This window comes from Acomys minous (assembly GCF_964271855.1).
Source record: "Acomys minous genome assembly, chromosome: 1".
In the NCBI taxonomy this organism is placed as follows: Eukaryota; Metazoa; Chordata; class Mammalia; order Rodentia; family Muridae; genus Acomys; species Acomys minous.
This window is the reverse complement of record NC_140483.1, coordinates 152,459,026-152,481,515: the sequence shown is the minus strand read 5'-3', so window position 1 is coordinate 152,481,515 and position 22,490 is coordinate 152,459,026. Positions and strand designations below refer to the sequence as shown.

At 45.6% G+C, this 22,490-nt stretch overlaps 1 protein-coding gene across 10 annotated transcripts in view; it reads right to left on the bottom strand.

The window, feature by feature from the left end:
- Positions 1–445: 445 nt before the first annotated feature.
- PALM2AKAP2 (PALM2 and AKAP2 fusion) overlaps positions 446–22,490 on the bottom strand; it is a 463,139-nt gene continuing 441,094 nt past the window's right edge. For 7 of the 10 annotated variants that reach the window (XM_084781897.1, XM_084781902.1, XM_084781899.1 and 4 more), the window contains 3 exons: positions 14,463–14,641; positions 11,315–11,353; positions 446–4,728 (listed from right to left, as the gene is read on the bottom strand). In XM_084781897.1, coding sequence (XP_084638023.1) covers positions 4,630–4,728; positions 11,315–11,353; positions 14,463–14,641 — 317 coding nt within the window. In that variant the 3' untranslated portion in view covers positions 446–4,629. The remainder of the gene's footprint in view (positions 4,729–11,314; positions 11,354–14,462; positions 14,642–22,490) is intronic. The other 3 variants (XM_084781900.1, XM_084781903.1, XM_084781901.1) reach the window with 2 other exon arrangements.

Sequence of the window (22,490 nt, the reverse complement as noted above, 5' to 3'; positions counted from 1 at the left end):
GTAAAGATAGATGTTGCATGTATTGTGTTTTGAAGTATGATTTCATGTACCTCAGATTGATTACAAACTTAGTACATAGCTAAGGTTGCCCTTGAACTTTTCATTCTCCTGCCTCCTCGGAGGCATGTGCTATCACTGTGGCTTATATGGCTTTGTTATCTTAGTGGGTTTCCTTTTTGGAAGTAGGTTGGGTATAACTTTGTCTGGCTTAGAACATGATGACCAGTCTACCTCAAACTTATGGCAATCCTGCCTGGGTCTCCTGAGTGCTGAGATTACAGATGTGTGACAGGAGGCCCAGCTTTATGAGGCTTGTTTTGTTGTTTGTTTGTTTGCAGTGCTGCGAAGTGAACAAGGGACGTACACATACTAAACAAGGGCATGCCCCTTAGAGCTTGGCTAACAAACCCCTCAACCTCCTTTCACAGCCAAACAATAGCCATCCTTAAAAAGAAAAGGGAAAAGAAAAACACCACACATGGTGAGTTTTAATGAGAAAATAACTGTATAGTTGTATCGAATGCCTCACAGTCACTATAAAACCAAAGCAGAATAAAAACATTTAAGTGGTTAACATAACACGGGAAAGCCAGGTACAGAGCATAATTTTTCAAACACAGTATTGCTGCTTCCCCCCACTGTTCCGCCCTTCTTCCAATTAGAAAAAAAAAAAAAGAAAAAAGAAAAGAAAAGAGAAAGCCATTTGGATAAAGAGCAACACAACACAAAATCAAAATTGGCAGCTCACTGAATGCTTAAAATTCAGAAGGTTGTTTTTGTAACTGAAACTGGATACATTCGCCATCTCTAACACTTGGGCTATATATATATATCTATATATCTTTTTTTTAATACATAAATTAAGTCCATTCTCCAGGTGGAAAAAAATTGTCTTTAAACACAACAATCAACACTGTTTTGGTGTTCCTTGTTCGTGTGTGTGTGTGTGTGTGTGTGTGTGTGTGTGTGTGTGTGTGTGTGTAAGACAAAGTGTAGATGTGTATATGTGCATGTGGACACTGATCTATAACTGTTTCTACGCCATTGCCTAGTGTGGGCAGCATGCATGGGTTGGAGGAAAAGGACATGCACCATGTCATCCAAGTGCAGCCTGGCCTCTGCCGCTGGCTGACAGAGTCTGCTTTCTTCCTTTCTTGATGAGAAAGGCGAGGCTGTCAAGTCTTAGGCTCCAGAGGAAAGTGCGGGTACAGACGCTGCAGCGTGGAATTCCTTCAGGAAGGTCTTAACGTCTACAGAAGCTAACCATGTCTTACAGCTGAGACTTGCAAGCTTTGTGTGCTGATGCAGGTGGAGCCGAGCGTCTGAGGCAAAATGCTGAGGAGCCTCTTTATCTCAGGCTTATGGGGCAGGAAAGACTTTCCCCCAGGGATCTGCTCCAGCTTGGGAAAATGACAGGGGCCCACGTGGGATCCTAGAGCCTAGCACAGTGATATGTCCAAAGCAGTGGCTCAAATGTTTCTTGAATGAGGAAAAAACAAATAAACAAATCCCCCCCCCAAAGAAGCCAAAAAAATAACCTCCCCCAGGAACACAGAGAAAAGCTGGCTGTGATCTCCCTCTTAACGGAGTACACAAGAACTGTCAAATAGAGGGAAGCCAGGGGACCTTAGAAGGATTCTGGGAAACCACAGTGGAAAAAGCTGTGTGACCAGGGAAGATTAGCAGAAACTGAGTGTCTCCTCATCTACAAATGGAGTATGGCCCAAAGGGCCCCGGCTCTGCAATCCCTCATCCGTCAGGACTTCTTCCTACTGTAGTCAAAGAGCACTGCATCCCCAGGAAGTATGCGGGCTCTGGCTGCCAAGTCTTTCTTCGGTGTAACCTCCGGTAGGGTTCCTAGGTTCCCTTCCAAGCAGGACTAGAAGTCTAAGGAAGTCATGAGGACTGCTTCCCCTCGTGAAAACTAGTTGGTCTGTATCGCCTCCACAGTCTTGGAGCAGATACCAGAAAACATAAAGTACATTTTCTTTCTGGTATGACCCATGGTACCATCCTACTCTCTAGCCGGGCTAACTGCCACTGTGTGGGAAACCACATGACATGGCAGCTACCCCTCCCCCATATGTCCCTTATCCCTATGTTTACCTCAGGGAAGGACCGCTCATGTCACTGTGATCTCAGGCCAAGCATTTGGGGCTTCCTGCTGGAAATCTTTTTTTGTTTGTTTGTTTTTTGTTTTTTGTTTTGTTTTTCAGGGTTTCTCTGTGTAGCCTTGACTGTCCTGGACTCACTTTGTAAACCAGGCTGTCCTTAACTAGACAAAGATATCCCTTCTCCAATGTCCCCACCTGTCTAATGGGACTTCTAATCTCTCATGCATGTTATGGTCCAGGACATTTGCGTTTGGGCCAGCCTCCCTCACTATAAAGCAGATTCCTTGCGGCAGAGTTCTCACTTGTTTTCTGTCCCCAGTGGCATTTTTAAAAAAACATTCTGTCTAAGAGAGTGGACCATCTAAAGACCGTGTGCGTTTCCAATGTGCAATTTTGGCTAGCAACTGCAGATTTTGGCTTCAAAATTACAGGTTCCCTTGGCAGTTTTTAAACATCCTTATAAGTCATTAGACAATTCCATCTTTTTACTTTGTGCCCACTACTCAGCAGTGAATAAGCTTCTTCCCCCCAACACAGTCAACAGTAGTTAATAAAAAAAAGAGCAAAGATAATATGTAGAACAGTACATATAAATATTGTGGAGTCACTACTTCTTAGAATAACATAGAGCTTATGACATAATAACATAAAAAAACAAAAATGAATTTTAGCAAGGTCAGATTTAATTATTGCTTGTAAGAAATAGCTTTAAAATAAAGGAAACATTATAAAGGCTGGTTAGTTCTTCTTCTTCTTCTTCTTCCTTCCTCCTCCTCCCCCTTCAGAAATGAAACATTTTCTTCTCATCCAGAAACTCAGGACACCTGATTACTGAATACCTTTATATTGCTTTAAGTGACAGGAAGAGTAAAGCTGGCGTCCTCTACAGTACATGAGCATGAATACAAAAGTTTGAGAATAAATAGGATGTGTTCTAAATGTCAGGTTTAGCAATACAAAACTGCTCAAAGCTTCACAACTGTGACTCATGCAAATACCACGTTAGGTCAGTTCCATATTAGAAATACTGCATCTGCCCTGTGCCTTTATATCCCTTTTCATAAAAAAAAGAAAGTTGTCACTCACTCCTGAAGCTGGCAGACAGCGGTGGAGGAAATACTGTACACCTATGTGTCACGATCAACCTGGAATTTTCACACACACACACACACACACACACACACACACACACACACACACACCAGCATACCCTTACCAGTGAACAGTGAACATATACTCCTTACACAGGCACACAAAGGCATACACACCATCTTTAGGATTTGTAGCTGATTCCATGTCTGTACTTAAATTTCTAGTCTATATTTTTCTCTTTGTCATCCTGAAAAACACTGCTCGTTCAGCAAAAATAGTCTCTCTCCCTTCCTCACTTTCCCTCTTTCTCCCTCCCACCCCCTGCCTCTCCCTGCCTCCATGACTCTAATGTTGTCTTTCTCAGATCCCAAGCAATCCATCCTATGCCCCAACCACCTCTAAGGCCAACTTTAAAATACAAAATAGTTATAAACACTTATTTCTGATCATCTCCCTTTCTAAGGCAGTCTGCCCCCCTTTTATTTTCAATTATTGCCGTTCTAAAAATACGCCTACCATCTTGAACCAAGCCGTTCAATGTGCACAGGTTTTATCCATGTTCCTATCCCCCGTCCCCTCATAAAAATAGTCATTGCCCACTAAATATAGTTTTCTATGAAGAAACATAACTGTGAAAGTGTGTTTTCCTAAGCTATCAGTCAACAGTAAAAGCAGACAAAGTCCTAAAGCTAATAACCCATTTGGTTTGGCTCTCTCTCCCCACCACGCTCAACCTCCTACTGGAGAATAGATTGCATCTGCAACATGAAGAGATATTGTCTTAAAAATATGGTTTTTATGTATTGTGACCATTAAGTGTACCCAATTAAAAATGATTACACATAAGAGAGACTGAATCATCACTGCCTCTTTTTGGGCAACTATGGAAAGAAACACCATTCGTTTTTATGGCTGCTGGAGAAAATGGAGTCAACCCAACACTTCTGATACCTCAAGCAAGAAAGGGGTGGGAGGCTGGTGGTGAGGGACAGTCTATGTGCCGTAGGCTGCACCACCAGCCTGGGCTGTTGGTTGCCTTGGAATGGCTGTGCCAGTGTTTGCTCCTCCTCACAACCCATCCAAGGCTGGCTTCGGTTCTGCCTGCAGTAACTACGTCAACTCATTTGTCACATCTGTGTCCCTTTGGATGAGTGGTAGAATGGTCCAAAGCCAGGGGCTTCTCTGAGTCACAAAGACAGCCTTTCTCTTCTGACCCTGGTCTCAGAGTTTGATGGGTGAACTTCCTGTTCAATTCGCTTTTCTTCTTTTAAATCATTGTGTATTGCAGCTTCTGGTCTACATGAGGATCGTTGAGTTTTATGCACTTTAATAAATAGTCCATTAAAATGCTTCCGACTTGATAATTTCTTGGTTTCTTTGCTGAAACTCCTTCAGCAAAGGCGTTTCCTGGGCTGAAAGAAGTTTATTCATTGTCCTCCTCCTCTTGGTTGGCATAAATCCCCGCCTCCCAGCGCAAGGCCAGGGCACTCTTTCTTCGATTAACCCGAGTGGCCTCCAGGACCTGGAAAGAGAGGCAGGGAAATTAACAGAGAGTTCACATAAGCCAACCTCCTCCTTTTCATGCCTCCATTCCATTTCCTCATTCGACATCATGTCCACAGGATGAAGGTGGCACAGGCTCTGGTACTGCTGGGCGTAGGTGATGAACAGCAGAGACTGGACAAAGGACAGGAGGTGACTTAACTTCAAAGCCAAAATGAGCTTACTACCTGACCCATGGTTTCCAGTATCTTTTTTTTTTTTTTGTCACATATTTACAAGTTTGTTAGTTTGTTTAAACTAGACTTAACTCTGCCTCAGACTTTTCTGGGTTTGGTTTTGTGGTGCTGGAGGCTGAACCCGGAGCATTAAATATACTGGACAAAGGCTCTACAGCTGAGTTCTACCTGTATCCTGTTCTAGCTAAATATTTTAAAGGAGCTCTCTATGCAAGCTCCCCGGTCCTGTTGTGCACAGACCTTTATGCCATACTGAAATTGTTCATCTGTGCCATCCAAAGTGGCAGCCACTGCCCACAGATGGCCAGTAGGCCCTTGACGTACGGACAGGCCGCTGAGAAATGAAACATTTTAGTAAATTATAATTTAAATTTAAATAGTCCCCTAGGGCTACTAACCACCATTTTGAATGGCACAACTACAGACCCTCTTAGCTGCTTCATAACCAAAGATGTGGAAAGAATGTCTAACTATGGGCCAATGTGGACTTGATGATGCAGACCCACATAACACTAGGAAAATATTTATATCACAAGACTCTATCTAGTATGGCAGAATGAAACACAAATGGCTGTGAGGTGATGGACCAAGGAAGCTTTCAGAACAGTAAAAAGGCATCAGCATTCTGCTGTGTGCGTCACCAAGATCATGCACACTACTATTAAAGGAAATTAAAGGTGACAACATCGAGGCCAAATAGGCTCACCTTCATGAGGGTGGGACATCCCTCCCTCCCTCCCTCCCTCCTGTTTATTAGAATCATTTGTGGGCTCTTCAGAGAGAAGGTGTCAGGCCACCTGGTCCAGTTTTTAGTATGGATGGGGTGGAATCCAGATGAGAAAGACATGTCAGTGGCCAGGACAAGGCAATGGCTCCAGGGCAGGCCACTGCAACAAATGCAAGCTCGTGAGTGCTGCCAAGATACTCTGGTGTTCACTTAGGATGCAGAGTTTCTAAAAAGTCCTGCTTGGCTTTTCTGAGCTGCCCGGTGGAAGCACTCATGGTAACGCCTTGGCCCTACCTACTCTTCAGTACGGTCTCCTGCCCATCTTACTTGTCCTGACACCATGGCCTTCGCAGGAGGCAGCATGGCGTCTGAAGCTAGCTCAGGGAGATCTAGGCTTCAAATCATTGTGGCAATGTGACTTATGAAAAGTCACACACTGCAGTGCCTCAGTGTCCCCATGTCACTGTCCCAAGTAACAAACAGTTGCAAGTGCCCAGGGCTGTCCTTAAATAACTCTTTCCTGCATCTGAAAGGGTTACAGACATTGAAGTGGGATAAAATACAGATTCTATAAGGAACCCTGTGCTGTGTAAATTGCTCATGTCTTCCAGAAAGATAATTCTTTTTTTTTTAAAGATTTGTTTATGTGTGTATATAAGCAATCTATTTGCATGTATGACTGCATGACAGAAGAGAGCACCAGATAGAAGAGGGTATCAGATCACATTATAGATGGTTGTGAGTCACCATGTGGTTGCTGGGAATTGAACTCAGGACCTCTGGTCGAGCAGCCCAGTGATCTTAACCTCTGAGCCATCTCTCCAGCCCCAGAAAGACAATTCTTGAAATTGAGAAATTCTCGAAGTTCTCAGGAGTATGAAAATAAAGATAAGGTTCTGAAAAGGGTTTCTTTAAAACAACAACAACAATGGTGTTGATAATGATGTTTTTACTTGCTATTAAACCTTTTTACTACCTCCCTTTCTCTCTTTCCTTAAAAGATTTATTTATCTTTATGTGTATGACTGTTTTGCCTGCATGAATGTTTGTGCACCACTTGCATAAACAGTGCCTGCAGAGCCTAGAAAAGGGTCGTAGATGAACCTGGAACTGGAGTTTTAGGCCCTTGTGAGCTGCAATGTGGGTGCTGGGAACAGAAGCCAGGTCCTCTGGAAGAGCAGCCAGTGATCTTAACCATTGGGCCATCTCTCCAGTGCCCTCTTTTCTTTTTCTTTTGAGACAAGTTCCTGCCATGTAGCCCAGGTGATCCAAGAACTCACAATCCACTTACCTCAGCCCCCAGAACACTAAGATTAATGGCACGTAGGTGCCTCGCCTGGCTTTTGGTCTCATTTCAATGTTTCATACACTTCCTTGCTCTATTTTTCAGAAACCCATGTCAAAATCCATCATCTTTCTGCTCATCTTACTAATACCGATCGGGTTCCCAACACATCACATACGGTGTTCCATGTGGGGGTATGAGAGTTTCTTTCATCATAGAATTCAGTCACAACAGGGGCAGCAGGCAGGGAACTTGTATTGATAATTGTAGAAACATTTAGCATAGCCTGGGCTTAAACATCTCTGGATTAGGAGCTCTAATAACTCATTCCCTTTTTACCTGATGCTGGATTTTTGTTGTTGTTTTTTGTTTGTTTGTTTGTTTGTTTTTGTTTTTTGTTTTTTGAGACAGGGTCTCCCTGTGTAGCCTTGGCTGTCCTGGACTCACTTTGTAGACCAGGTTAGCCTCGAACTCACAGCGATCCGCCTGCCTCTGCCTCCCAAGTGCTGGGATTAAAGGCGTGCGCCACCACACCCGGCCTCTGATGCTGGATTTCTAATGAAATCTAAATCCCCTCAGAGAGGGAAATGAATGAGCCAGTATTGAAATGGCTGGGAACCTCAGTTAAAGATGTCCTGGGGCTCCTGGCCCTTAGGACTCAGGGCTATCAAGTCCTGCGATGGGCCTTGGGAAGACTAGAAAGGCAAATGCCTCAGGGAAGGCATGAATGAGCTCTTCTTGTTCTACAATTATTCAGATGTGGGTGAGGGTGTGTATAAACTCTGAACTCTTCTGATACTTCTGTTATTGCATAATTCAAGACTGTGTGTAGCCCTGGCTGTCCTGGAACTCTCTTCATTGACCAGGCTGGCCTCGAACTTATAGAGATCCGCCTGCCTCTACATTAACTATACTTTCTAAATCCTTTTCTGGGACCAAATGCATGTCTCTGGAACTCCAGTCATAGTTTGCTTTCAATCATAAGTACACAGAGCCAGGAGTGTCCTGGGAAGAGTCGTGCCATTACTGGTCACATTTACTTACGGGGAGACTAACGCATGGGGAGGTTAAGTAACTTGGCCAGCATTTCTAAGTCAGTAGAGGGAAAAGCCAAGGAGGTTTAAACTCCAGGTGTGCAGCCAATGCTAGAGGCCATCGAGCCACGTGGCTGCTCAACAGCTGTGGGACGCTGTGAGCTGTGCAGTTACTACCGTTTTCACAAATTAACTCAACTTGAGGTCTGGTGGGAGAAAAACTATCAGTTCTCTTCGAACAATCTCTAAAATGAGTCGTCTTTCTGATACTTGGGGATCTCAACTCGGTTGTTCAACTTTCAGGTAGCAGTCAAATGTGAGCTATGAAGCAAAGGGCAAATGGGTTAAACTCTGAGTGACTCCATTAACAGCCGTGCTCACGTGAGCCTCTTGCTTTTTCTTCACTGAAGGTTGCCTGGGCCCAATTCTATCTTCGTTGCACATCCTTGACCAGTTTCTCCACTCTGAACCATACTAACTCAACGAGGTTATGGGAGTGGGGCCTGATTCTCCAAGAGCTACTTCCTAAATGAGGGCCAAAAATCAGGCAACAAGGAAGGCACATGCCATGGTATTCGCAGCACTCACTTTCAATGTTATAAACAATCAGCAGCCAACAGCTTAAATCTATAGCTACAAATGTGTAGTTACTCTGCTAGTAATGAGCCATGTTCAAAATGCACATGATAGTGGAGGTTGACACAACAAAGTTGAAGAACAATTCGCAGGAGCAGCAAATAAGCATAAGCATATGCCCAGTTGTAGATAGAGAAATCCATCCATACACAATGTGTGGTAATGTGCATTAGTGCTTGTCTGGCATGCCAGAGGACCTGGGTTCAATCCCCACCCAAAAGAGCTCACCTGAAACAACTTACATCTACATTTCCAATGACAGGAAAGTCCATAAAGAAGGATGTAGTCATTCAACAGGACACTGCTTAGAGGTTCTAATGAACACACTAGAACCACAGGTTAAGCAGGGACACGTATAAAAACCATAGGACAGGAGCCAGAGAGATGGCTCAGTGGTTCAGAGACCTGGCTGCTTTTGCCCAGGACCCAGATTCAATTACCAGAACTGGTACATGGCAGCTCACAAAGCATCTGTAACTCCAGTTCTGGGCCAATGCCCTCTTCTGGCCTCCAAGGGCACTGCACACACATGGTGCGCAGATATACATGCAGCCCAAGTATCACACACATAAAATAATAAATAAAATAAAATTTAAATATAAATAAATGAAAGCAATGAGTAAAGAAGAGAATACCACCACGTGCCATACAATTTTGTGTGTGTGTGTGTGAGACTTACAATTTATAGAAAATTTAAAACATGCAAAACCCCTAATATATACATGCATATATGTGTGTATACATTTATATATGTGTGTGTGTATATGTGTATATGTTCACATACATACACACATTTAAAAATTTAGATGTTGGTGCTGGGAACCAACTCCTCCTGATCCTATCCAGAAACAGCAAACATTCTCAACTGCTGAGCCATCTCTCCAGCACCGCTAGTATTGCATTCTTAAAGCATATATATATATATATATATATATATATATATATATATATATATATATATAGTTTTCCATAGAGTAATACAAAACCATGCACAAAAATGAACATCACTACATTAATAGTGACTCCTCAGAGGAGATAAAGAGTGACAGAAACACAAAAGTGAGAACTAGAAGAAGTAACAAGAGGGCTTGAATTGGATTTGCCACATTATATTCTTTGAAAACAATCTAGCCAATACTATGAAATTATAGGGGCGGGACAGGGCGAGAGGTGCATGCTGTCTCACTAAGGCAGGGAGCTGCAGGCTGGCTCCATGACTTCAGGGCATGCTGCCCGCTGCCTTCTTGGGCCCTGCTATAGCATCCAACGCACAGTTGATTCTCCATATGAACTGCGTGTGGATGAATGACTCCCTACAATTCTGTACATTTGAAATACAAATGCAATGCTATAGAACTGAAAATATAAAGTGCCATGCTTTCTTACAGAAAAAGAAAAAGAGAGAGATCGAAAAACCTTTAAAAAAATAAGAGGAATAAAAATAGGACTAGAACTACGTAGGATAGAGGGTGCTCGCCTGACATGTGTCAAGCTCTAGATTCAAACCCAAGTATGCAAGTGTGTATGTATGTATGCATGTATGTATGTTGTATACAAATAGCATTAAATTTTTTAATTTGGAAATGGGGAGAGACAGGGTTTCTTTGTATAGCATTGGCTGTCTGGAATAAAACTCATGTGCTAACCACCATACCTGGCTTTAATTGGCTTGTTTGTTTGGTTTGGTTTTTCAAGACAGGGTTTCTCTGTGTAGCCTTGGCTGTCCCGGACTTGCTTTGTAGACCAGGCTGACCTCAAGCTCACATCTGCCTCCCAAGTGCTGCGATTAAAGGCATGCTCTACCACACCCAGCTCAATTATTTAAATTTTTAAATGTGTGTATGTATGTGAGCGTGTGTGTGTGTGTGTGTGTGTGTGTGTGTGTGTGTGTGTGTGTGTGTTCACATTCATCAGGTGCCTACAGAGGCCAAATGAGGGCATCAGATCCCCTGGAGCTGAAGTTACAGATGATTGTGACCCACCAGATGTGGGTGCTGGGAACCAAACTCCTCCTGATCCTCTCCAGAAACAGCAAACATTCTCAACTGCTGAGCCACCTCTCCAGCACCACTAGGATTGTATTCTTACAGCACATATATTTGTATCTGTGTAAAAGGTAATTGTAGCGGGGAAGGAGGAGGTTTTGGGGAAAACCGCTGCATAGCTGAGCTTCCAAAACAAAAATACAGGGACTGGCATGGTTTGCCTTTGAAATACATTGTCCTAACTAAATCCAGAGCAGAGCTCTCTGGGAATTACGTTAAGGTTAATAAAGGACGAGTCAGAATCACAGTCTTAGCCTGTAGAGGGCGCTGTTTGCTAACGAGACCAGAATATACTTGCTACTTGTGGCTGAAGAAACTAAAAAAAAAAAAAAAAAAAAAAAAACAGAGCCTGCCAATAATTGCCCTCTAGTTCAGTGTCTTCCAGATCCATGGAGGATGAAGGTCTTTTCCAATCCCACATCCCAGCACAGCACAGCACAACAGTGTTCACTATCACATGGACTCCAACATTTGAGTCAGCTCCCCAATTCAGAGAGGCCAGGCAGAAAAGATACATGGAGAGATGGCATTTTTTTTTTCTCGCCATTCTTCCTGAACACAGGAGACTTGACAGCAAACCACCAGAGCATGCACCAGGATCAAGCATGCATCAGGACACAGACAAGACAAGTTGAAAAGTACCTCGGAAGTCACCTTGCAAGACAGTAACTTAGAGGTGTACTGGCAGAGAGGGAAAAGACCAGGGTTAGTACATGTCCGGAGACACAGTCACAGCCTTCCCCACCCCCCCAGCGGCTGGGCACTGGCACCATGCCAGAAGTGAGTAGGAGGGGGAAGAGGCTGGGGTGGGGGAGAGACAACCATTACACAACCTCTCCAAGTATTGCTCTATCTGATATTTGTTTATTTAAAAGTCTGTATCTCTTGAGGCAAAGAGATACTCTATTACTCATTAATAACAATATCAGATAAGCCAGATGCTGTTTTCGTTGTCCGCACACTGAATCAACATGACTTCTTCTCCCCTGTTGTCTAAGCAGCTGCCCACCAGCAAGGACAGTTCCAGGTGGCCGTTCTGGATTTGATGGATGGATACTGTAACCGTTTCCTATGGGCTGCTCTGAACCTTAGACAGTCTTGTCGTTGTGTCATTGCAATGAAGAGAGAAGGGCATGAAGGGGAAAGGGAGTCAAGGTGGGTTGGGAGGAGGGGCCAGGCTTGTGGGGGAGGTCCTCTCACACAGGCCTAAGGACAGCACTATCTAACCAAGGAGACCCCAGCCTCCCTCATCAGAGCCCGTGGGTCTGGGTAAGATTCCAAGCTTTGGGATTGCCCTTGGACAAGCATTTGCAATGACTATTTAGGATGAGTGTCTGAATAGAATCGCCTTTAGCCTCTAGGGACGGGATAGAAGGTGAGAAGGGGCCGTCAGCCACACAACCACACCAGGCAACCCACCCCCTCCGTGTTATCCTTCTAGTACAAATGATGAGGGAGAACGGAGCTAGGGACCAAGTGGGGGAAATGCAGCTTGTTCTTTTCTGCAGAGGCGTGGAAAGGTGCGCTACAGGAGAAGGGCTGAAGCCAGGCTAGCGGGAGGGTTAGAAATCAGTTCTGGCAGATGCCAGTATAATTTTTTTTTGGGGGGGGGTGGTTTCGAGACAGGGTTTCTCTGTGTAGCCTTGGCTGTCTGGACTCGCATTGTAGACCAGAGTGGCCTCAAACTCACAGGGATCTACCCACCTCTGCCTCCCGAGTGCTGGGATTAAAGGCGTGCGCCACCACAGCCCGGCGTCCATATAATTTTTCAAGAAGCAATTTGAGTATGAGTTTTTGAGATTTGAGTGTCTACTACAAGCAGGGCAGGGAAGGGTGTAGGGGATTGGATTTTGTCCTCTCCCCAAAACTCTTCAACAATTGACAAATTCTGTGATGCCAGGAAAAGTTCAAAACACCCAGTCTTCAAAGAAGAATAAAAATAAATTGATTCACTAGTAGGTTTCTTTCTTAGCCAACATGTTTATTTACTTGGGTAAAACAGAGACAGGAAAGCCAGGCAGTGGTGGCGCACGCCTTTAATCCCAGCACTTGGGAGGCAGAGGCAGGTGGATCACTGTGAGTTCGAGGCCAGCCTGGTCTACAAAGCAAGTCCAGGACAGCCAAGGCTACACAGAGAAACCTTGTCTGAAAAAAAAAAATAGAGACAGGAGGCCATTGACACTTAGAAGAATGCTGCCCCCAGACAGCTTCATTCATTCTGAGAGAAAACTGGGCCTGGTTGGCATTCCTTGGGTGGGTGTCTGAGCATCGGATGCGCCTGAGAAGGGGTTTATGACAAGAGTGTCCCCTTCCACTTCGTCCCAGGCAGACCTGGATTATGTTATCTTCCTACTTCTGCTTCCCTGTGGCTAGGATTGCAGGCTGGGAAACGTGCTTTCCCCTCTTAACATCTGCATCCAGTGCAAAAAGCGCAAACAAGAAACAGGATGCACATAGAAAGCATTGGTGTGGGTCATGGCTGAATGGGCCACGACTCTTCAGCTAGCATCCAGCAGCATGTGCACTGCTGAATCATGGAGAAAGAAGAAAGTGTATGTGTGCATTTCAGACTGCAATTACAAACATCTAAAGAGGGACACACCACCCAAATGAGGCAGCTAACAGCACTTAGTAGACAGTAAGCGGCTGCTTGCACCTGCCCAGCAAAACCCAGTAGAACTGTCTGTAGCATCTACCCAATACAGGGCTCCATCCACAGAGAAGCCCCTTGGCCTCACAGGGTTGCTAGGCAAGCATTCCTTCACAATTAAGCAGACGGACATGTGTGTTTTCATCTTTTCTTTTTCACTCTAATTGAAAAGGAGCCTTCAGCATCGGGCATCCATCCCAGAAACCCTTGAACTTGGGATTATCCAGACAGGACAGGACAGGAAAGGCGTTGAGTTGGCAGGGACTTCCTACTGTGAACCTCAGAGCATTCAAGTTGAGGGTGACTGCCTAGCTTACCCAAACCGGGACGCTTTGACAAGTGAGAGGGGACGCTATTCATAAACACGGTGGGACAACAGGCAGACACTAGGTAGTTTATCACTCCAGGTGAACTGCAATCTCAGGGGAATGGTGTGGTGTACGTTGGGTGTGGGGGTACTTTGGTGAAAGATAAAAGGCTGATGCCAGAGACTCTAGGGTGTTTGCATGAAACCTGGGGCTGCCCCCAGGTTTGTGGGGACCATTCAGAACACCTCTTAAGTCTCTTACTAGACAAGGAAAGCATAGAGCAGATGACTTCCCTCATAGTGCACATGACCACCATGTACATAGTTGTGAGGGTCAAAGGTCGAGGGGTAGATGTGTGGCTTTTAGCTCTCATTTAAATGTTTCTTTCCTGTCCAACTATGCATCCAAAGAAGCCCAAACACAGTTAGTCTCTTGAGCAGCGTGCAACACATACATAGATTATGATGCCTGGGGGAGCTTTTAGGGAGTGTGCATTCTTTTGTACTTTTGTACTGTATTACCCAGGCACACTATCTTCCTCCACACCCGCCATCTCCTGTACCAGCCTTGCCCATCACCTCACGCTTTACTTAGCTGCCAAACAACCAGCGCTTGACCACAGATATTTTTGAGCTACAAAACAAGCACCCCTCCTGCACCCCCCCCCCCGCCCCAAGGCACATTATACCACTCATTTGAAAACAGGTTTCCGATCCAGTGACGAAAGACAACCGGATAAACGCGTGCACACATCCAGCTCTGAACTAGGACACAAGCATGCCACACGGACAGTCACGCTCAGAGAAGTGAAGGAAAGGAGGGGAAAACTTACACTGCTATCATCCATTCTCTCCCGCCTTTTAGACTTGTGTGTCTCATAGTCTTCCAGGAGGGTCTGCATCAGGTTCTTGGGCCGCTGGGCTCCGGCAGCCTCTTCGGGGGCTAAATCAGGCTGCAGGCTGGGACTTTCAGTTGTGGGGGATGGAGGAGGTTTGACTTTCTCTATTTTCCCTGAAACAACATGAAGAGAACACCCTTTCTAAGCTCATCTGCAAGCGCTGCTTTTTAGAAAGCATTAAGAAAGAGGGAAAAAAATTGCATGCACACACACTTGCAAAACCAAGGTCAGGACAGAGTTGTGGTTAAGTCAAGGGTTCATTACAAGAACAAAGTGCAAACCCATTCAACACACACCTCAGGGGCACTGGAGCTAAAGAGTCAGTTGACTCAAATGGGCCTGGCAGGTACTTTGCAACATGTCAGTCAGACAGACAGACAGGACATTAGCTCCAAGGTTGTGGAGATGAATTGTCTCAGATGACATCATAAAGCTGTCAGAGGTGGCAGCACCACCGCCCAGACCCGCTTCTTGCGGGCGAGGAAGCCAAGATTCTACGAAGGTCACCTGAGCCAAAGATGGTCTCCAGCACTCCCGGCATCCTCTGCCCTCTTTATTAGAAGTGACCAATTATTAGCTGACCTGCCCTGGAATCACAAAGTCTTTGGATGAGGATGAGTCTCCAGCTTCCCAGGAGACACCAGTCTTAATAGGCCAGCTTCTTTCACTTTCCTTACCTGCTAAGGTCCCAAAGACACCCGCAGACTATTTGAAATGAATGACAGAGTTGGAAAGATAAGATTTCAGCTCTTGAGATTGTCACTCGCAGCGGCCCCGATGCCGCCACCCCCTCCAGCCCCATGAGCTGTCAGGTGCAGAGATTAGAGCAATGGTTAATTAAACAGTGGTGCAGGGCCTCTAGAAATATTCTCTAAACCATCAGCATCCTCTGAACATGTCAGTCAAACACACATACACCGGTTCCAAACGTCCAGAGACACGTATTCTATCACAGATCACAACAGTAGGGTGTCAGAGGAGTTGGCACCTTGGAGACTCAGTTTGTTTTTTAAGACAGGCTCTCAGCTGGGCAAGGTGACACACACCTTTAATCCCTGCACTTAGGAGGCAGAGGCAGGAGGATGTTGGAGATCCAGGCTAGCTTGACCTACAGAGTAAGTTCTAGGACAGCCAGGGCTACACAGAGAAACCCTGCCTCAAAAACAAAACAAAACAAACCACCACCACCAACAACAAAAAGACAGTATCTCATGTTGTCAAGGATGGCCTTGACTCATTATACAACCCAGACTGACTGGTTTCAAAACTCGCTTCTCCTGCCTCCACCTCCCGGGTGGCAGGGATTACAAACTTAACCACAAGGCCTGGCTTACGCAGTACTGGTGACTGAGCCCAAGCAAGCACTACCAACTGAGCACCAAGCCCCTAGAAGCCCACGTCTTACAGGTGGGCAATGCCTGGCCTTCACGTCCTGACCATGGAAGCATGCGGGATGGCTCTTAGTGCCACAGAGATGCGAATGAGACGGCACAAGAGTGCACAGGTTTCTTACGATGCCCTTTGTGGACGGCACCGCTGAGGTCTGCAACAAGAACTGCGACGCAAACACACTAAATGAATGGGTCTATTCATATCCAATAGCTAGAGTAAAGTCCCGATTCCTCCATCTCACATCACAGATGTCTAGCGTGATGCCTGCCGCGTAGAAGGACTTACAGGAGGATTAAAGCAAGAGTTGCTGGGAGGTGGGAGGCCAGAAAGCCCAGGAACTGAAGCCCCTAACCCACACAAACTCCTTCTGAGGGGAGCTGGGACATAGGGAGGCCAGAAGGCCCAGGCTTTTAACTCAGCTCTCTCTCCAACTCTACAGTTGGAGACAAGACGCCTTCAGAAGATCCACTCTAGCCCCGAGCTGGTCATTCGGTTTCTCTCTGCCTGGCTTCCCTCCACGTTTGTGAAAATGAGCACTGGAAGGGCTGGGCGCCGTGACCTCCTCTAACTCACTGTGTTGATTTTAAGGGGTGAGGGAGAGAGACACCGGCCATGAGTCACATTTGAGAATTAGGTGAAAAGTGACTGTTAGCACAATGAAGTGGGTTCTCGTCTCTTCAGAGCTACAATACAGTAATGACTGACTGGCATTCATTACTTTTAGCTACACACCCCAGATAAAGGTCTTTGGATATTAACAGTAAGTTCCAGGCCAGGCTGGACTACAGAGTACAGTTATGTCTCAAAAGCAAACTAACAAAGGATTCTGGGACCACAGACTCCCAGACTCAGAAGCTCAGAAGCAATAGTGAGAATGTTCTTATGACATGTCCCCCACAGTCTTCTTGTCTTTAATTCATACGTGGATGAGTGGATGGATGGCTAGACAGAGTGGACTCTTATGGCTCAGAAAGCTCAGACGCTAACTCCAGCCAGTATCGCATCTGATGGCAAGAATTAGTTTGGAATTATGGCTAATCCCAATATGACGTAATGAGAAAGTTCCCAACCAGAAGGCCATTAGGAAAGACATTGCATGCTTGTTCCATTTTCTAGCAGAAAAGCCATCCCTGGAGCAGGAAGCAATACCAGCGACAGTCACTAGAAGCTGAGGGAAGCAAGGCTGGCTCAGCAGGGCTGGAGGAGCAGCCTCCAAAGAGGTCACTGGCAGAAGAGACAAAGGAGAAACTGTGTCTCATCCACAAACTTGTGGCCAAAAGCCTTGGCATTTTCACAGGACGATAACTTGGTCAGCTTCCCTTGCTGGGTCCTAAGACCACCAAGCATCCTCCCTACAGTATGGTTCAAGTCATGCCTCTAGAATTTCATGTCCCAGCTTAGGAGTCACAAGAGCCACTGAAAAGCTAAAGAGGGACTGCTCTACACCTGACTCCTGCTCCTGAGTTCAGAGTCAAAGGCTTCTCATAGGATGATGGGAAACCCATAGTACCTAACAGTGTTCCTGGCATCATAACAAGAGTGCAAAGCATGTGGTCTGCGCACTCAAGTGGGTAGTCAGTCACATTAGTCTATGGCGACATGAGGGTCCTTCAAGTCCCGTGACCTAGGGGACGTACCCCAGAAGAACCAACCGTAGAGTGTCCTCGTGGTGTGCATTTCCGTTTCCATGCCAGGTTGGCCCATCAAACCTTGCTCTTGGATTTGTCTGTTCACTTGGTGAATGAGCATGGGCTTCATCACTTCTGAAAATGGCCTTCCTGTTCTAGAATTGCCTCCTTTTCTTTTTCATATTTAAACCAACTTATCTGCCTATGGGAGAATAGTTATACTGGTCTCCCTTAGTAATGGAGTACTAATTAATCACTACCAGTCATGTCTTAGCCTCTGGAATTTAAAAAAATATTTGAGAAATGAGGGAAAAAAACAGTTTACAAAAGCAGATTTAGGAGTGTATAAATTGGGTGTTGTGGTAAAATTCTTGTAATCCTAGCACTAGGAAGGGAGAGGCAGGAATATCCCAAAGTGAGAGTTGATCAATAGGCGGCTGTGCTGGGCCTGTAGCTCAGTGGCGAGTGCTTGCCTAGCATGGCAGGGCCCTGAGCTCCATCCCCGCCCTGTACTGCCTAGTCCAGTACCACTTCCCTAGTCACTAGCTGTGGGCAAGAAGGCAAACGCGAAGGACGTGGGGTTCAGAACTGGTCAGCAACAGAACAGCCTCCCTAAGGATGGTGAAGGCCTGATGCCCCAAACCTTTGATTTAGTTGCCTTCCTCAGGTACCAAAGAAACCTAGGACTGTCTCACTCAGTAGCTGTGGCTCCTCTCAGCATTCCCCACCTCACTTCTACTCTAAACTCCTCCTTCCCAGGGGCTGGGCTTCCAATTCCCTGCCCCTGCCCTGATCCCTATGTAACTCAGCCATTTTGGACACACACAAGGTCTCTTGTTCACTCAGCTCCTGGCTGGCTCTGCTCCTGGATCTCTCTTGGTCTGCTTGCCCTCTCTCACTACTTCCTCCCCCCCCCCCACCCCTAATAGCCCAGTTTAGTCTGGACTCTTCTAGATCTAGATCTACAATAAAAAACCCCTCTCCTCGACCACACTTTGGAGCAGTCATGTCCTTATTTTTCAGCCATTCACGGTGATCCTTCTGCCTCGGCCTCACCAAGTGCATCCGCCTCAGTAGCACAAATGAAATTTAAAATATAAAATAAACCACATTTTTGGGGGGAGTCTCATGTAGCCCAGGCTGGCCTCGAACCCCTGATTCTATTGTCTCCTCCTCTACCAGTGCTAAATTACAAAGGTGTTCCATCACACTCAGCTTGGAAACAATTACTTTAAATATAATATAATTAGTTCATGCAGAGGTAAGTGGACCAACCTGCTCGCTTTAACCTTCACTCACTTGCCTTTTACATCTTCCCAGTCATCGCACATTCAAGAAGCCAAGAACGCCAGCACTCACAGAGGCAGTCTAGTGAGGCAGGCTCAGAAGTGAGAAGGCCAGCAAAACTTCCCTTTGAACTAGCCAATGCTGTCTCCCACGAAAAGCAGCAAAGATAGCCAGGCAGTCTGAATCTGTATTTTCTATCTGTACACTAGAAACAGTTAACCATTTCCAGGTCGACAGAAGACCTCCGTGCTTGGTTGTGCTTTGGGATTTCCCTTGAGTAGGCTGTGCTGACGAGGGGCAGAAAAAAGAATGCTCAGTTCCTCCTACTCACAGAACACAGGGAAGTAAGTACTCGACACAGCCCGTCATCCCCGGCAACTCAAGCGTTCCTCGTTTAGGACCATCCCTGACTTCTAAAAAGCCTGGGACACACACTCTAGAAGTTACATATTTTTGTCCAGGGTTGTTTTTTTTTTTTCAATTTGCATGATTATTACACGCCAAGCCTTTGGAGTCTTAGGTCAGACCTCAAAGGTCCTTTGTTTCTAACACTGCTCAAAAGAAAAAGCTATCACCCACTTGGATTCAAAAAAAAAAAAAAAAAAAAAAAAAGAACAAAACTGAACAAAACGCCCACCAGATGACGTGCCTTGGCCTGTGCCCCTGTCAATGGCCTCTTTTCTTCACACAGCTTGGGGGTGAGTAGGCATCTAACTAAAGCCACTCAAGTCCCCAGAGAGCAGAGAGCCCAGAGCGGCAGTTTCCACTTCCTTTCTTCTCAGTGATTGAGAGTGACCTGCCCATTGGCAGCACCCCACCCCCAAGTAGAGGGGTTTGTGAATCTCCTGCTGTGACTCCCACACCGGAGGGGGAGGGGGCACATCTTCCTTTTTTCATCTCTTCCTTTGAAGGCCCCTGAGATGGGAGAATGGCATGATGGGAACCTTTAGATCATAAACACAGTCAGGAATAAGAAATAACCTTAAAGGTGGAATAAGTCTGAAGAAGAACTGTCAAATATGGTTACTTCAGGGTAAGTTGGGGATAGGGGTGATGGGCAATTGATGCTGGGGCTAGCCTGTGAGCCTTACTGGAGGTGAAAGCCTAGGAGAGAGGAACTCGTTTCCCCTGAAGAAGAAGCTAGGTTTAAGATGTGATTAGAGGGGGCTAGGGAGATGGGTCAGAGGTTAAGGGCACTGATTGCTCTTCCAGAGGTCCTGAGTTCAATTCCCAGCAACCACATGGTGGCTCACAACATCTATACTGTGATCTGATGCCCTCTTCTGACATGCATATGTACATGCAGGCAGAACACTGTGTACATAGTAATATATAAATAAATAAATCTTTTTCTTTCTTTTTTTTTTAAAGGGATGTGATTAGAAAATAGAGATGAAGGCTGGAGAAATGGCTCGGCAGTTAAGAGCACTGGTTGCTCTTCCGAGGACCCTGGGTTCAATTCCCAATACCCATGTGGCAGCTCCCAACTGTCTGTAACTCCAGGATCTGAGAACTTCAGACAGACATATGTACAGGCAAAACACCAATACACATAAAATTATTTTAAATAAATAGAGATGAAGCCAAGCAGTAGTGGTGCATGCCTTTAATCCCAGCACTCAGGAGACAGAGGCAGGAAGATCTCTGACTTCGTGGCTAGACAAAGTGAGTTCCAGTTCAGCTAGGGCTACAGAGAGAAACCCTGTCTCAACGAACAAACAAACAAACAAAAACAACAACAACAAGAAAATACAGAGATGAAAGCTAATTCATATAGGAATAATGAGAGGAGGTAGCTCTCTGGGAGCGAGCTTACCCAGCATGCACTGGGTTACATCCTCATCACTAGGCAAAAGAAAAGCAGAAACAGCAAGACTGAAATCATGATGAACAGCAATTCAATCACCAAGATCTTTCTGCTGAACACATTCCTGCCCACATGGCAAACTCCTGGTGGATAACATTTTTATGGTAGTATTTGTAAGCCTATTGCTGTCAGGTACTTTTAGCATGGACCCTTTCACTCTTTGGGTTTTGACATAGCTATTGAAAACTCCTTCTCAAAGTTAGATTTTATAGGGGGAGCCTTAATCCTAAGAAACTTCTAGACTAGAAATGAAAGTGACTTCATGAAGCATGTTCAGGTATTTCTCTCAAGGTCACTGCCACTGCAAAAGAACAGCCCATCTGTGGCTCTGCTGGGCTCTCCGGGCCTCTTAAAAGCCCAGCAGCAACCGTAAATCAATAGTAGTAATAAACCTTTAAAAATATTTTAAAAGACTTACTTATTTAATATGAGCTTTGCCTGCATGCATTTATGCACAGCACAATAATGCCTGGTACCTGCAGAGATCAGAAATGAGTTGGATGGCTGTGATCCAACATGTAAGTGCTGGGAATCGAACCTGCGACGTCTGAGAGAGCAACAAGTGCTCTTCACCACTAAGCCACCTCTCCAGATCCGTTATCATTCTTCTTGGGAGCCTTTTATGTACCAGACACTGCCTTACTTTTTTTGGTAAGGTTGTTACTGTACTATTCCCATTTTGACTGGTGAAGGAGCTGGTTTATGGAGGGAAAATGAACTATTAGCACAGCTCGCAAGGAACTGAACTTCAGATCTGACCCCAGAGCAGTTACTGACCCCCTTAGGCACCTATTTTCCCTGACTGGCTCTTTTATATAATATACGAATTTGCATTTGGGTGATGGGAACTAAGAAAGAGACTGGTGCTGTCAGAGGCCTGGTGTCAGGTGCACACAAGTTTTGGGAGCCGTTCATTTTTACCCTCAAGGCCACGAGAAGCAGAAGAGCATCATATAAACTACAGATGGATTCTTTGGGGGCTCCCATAGTCTGACTAGCATGTTCCTGGCTCCCTCCTGCCTGCCTGCCTGCCTCCCTCCCAGTCCATCTTCCACGCCTTCAGTAGAGGCTTATTCACAAAGATCAAATGCATCCCATATGCCAATCTCCTTGGGAAGTACACAGGACTAGTAAGAGTCGCAGTCATATCCTGTCCAGGCTCCAGCAGTCACGGGTTGGGACATCCTGCTCCCAAGCTGGCTTTAATTAGCTCACATACTCAACGGGGATCTTACAAGAATTAGGCCTTTTGATTCACTTCCTCTTTGTAAGATTAAGACTGTAGACTTTCCTTGTACGTGGCTGAGTCTGAGTCCTGAGAAAGAGGTATTCCCAGAGCGTGGAGTAGCTATGCACGTCAGCAATGGGGACCCCGATGTGGTGCCTCCCACAAGGTATGAGCACAACCAGGAAGCAACACAAATACCCTGGATCAGTCAGCAAAGGCATTTGTGCATATTGCCTCGAGTCTTCCTGTCATTTGTACTGTTATCTTTAAAAAAGGGGGTTGGGGGAAAGTGGCTGAGAAATGAGAAAATGTAAATGAAGGAAGTAGTGTCACATGATTAGACTTACGTCAGCAAAGAATGTTCAGGAAACAGAGCAGGGGATGCCAACCACCTGTTGGGACATTCCTCATAAGGCTTCCACTGCTTCCCACAGCCAGCTGGACTTCTCTGAGCTGTCCATATTTTCTAATGGAGAGCCAGCGGGACAATGAAGCTGGCCTCCTCTGGCTCTTGTGGCATAGAGTGAGCCTCGGGGCTCCACTGCACAAGGTGGTCTTCA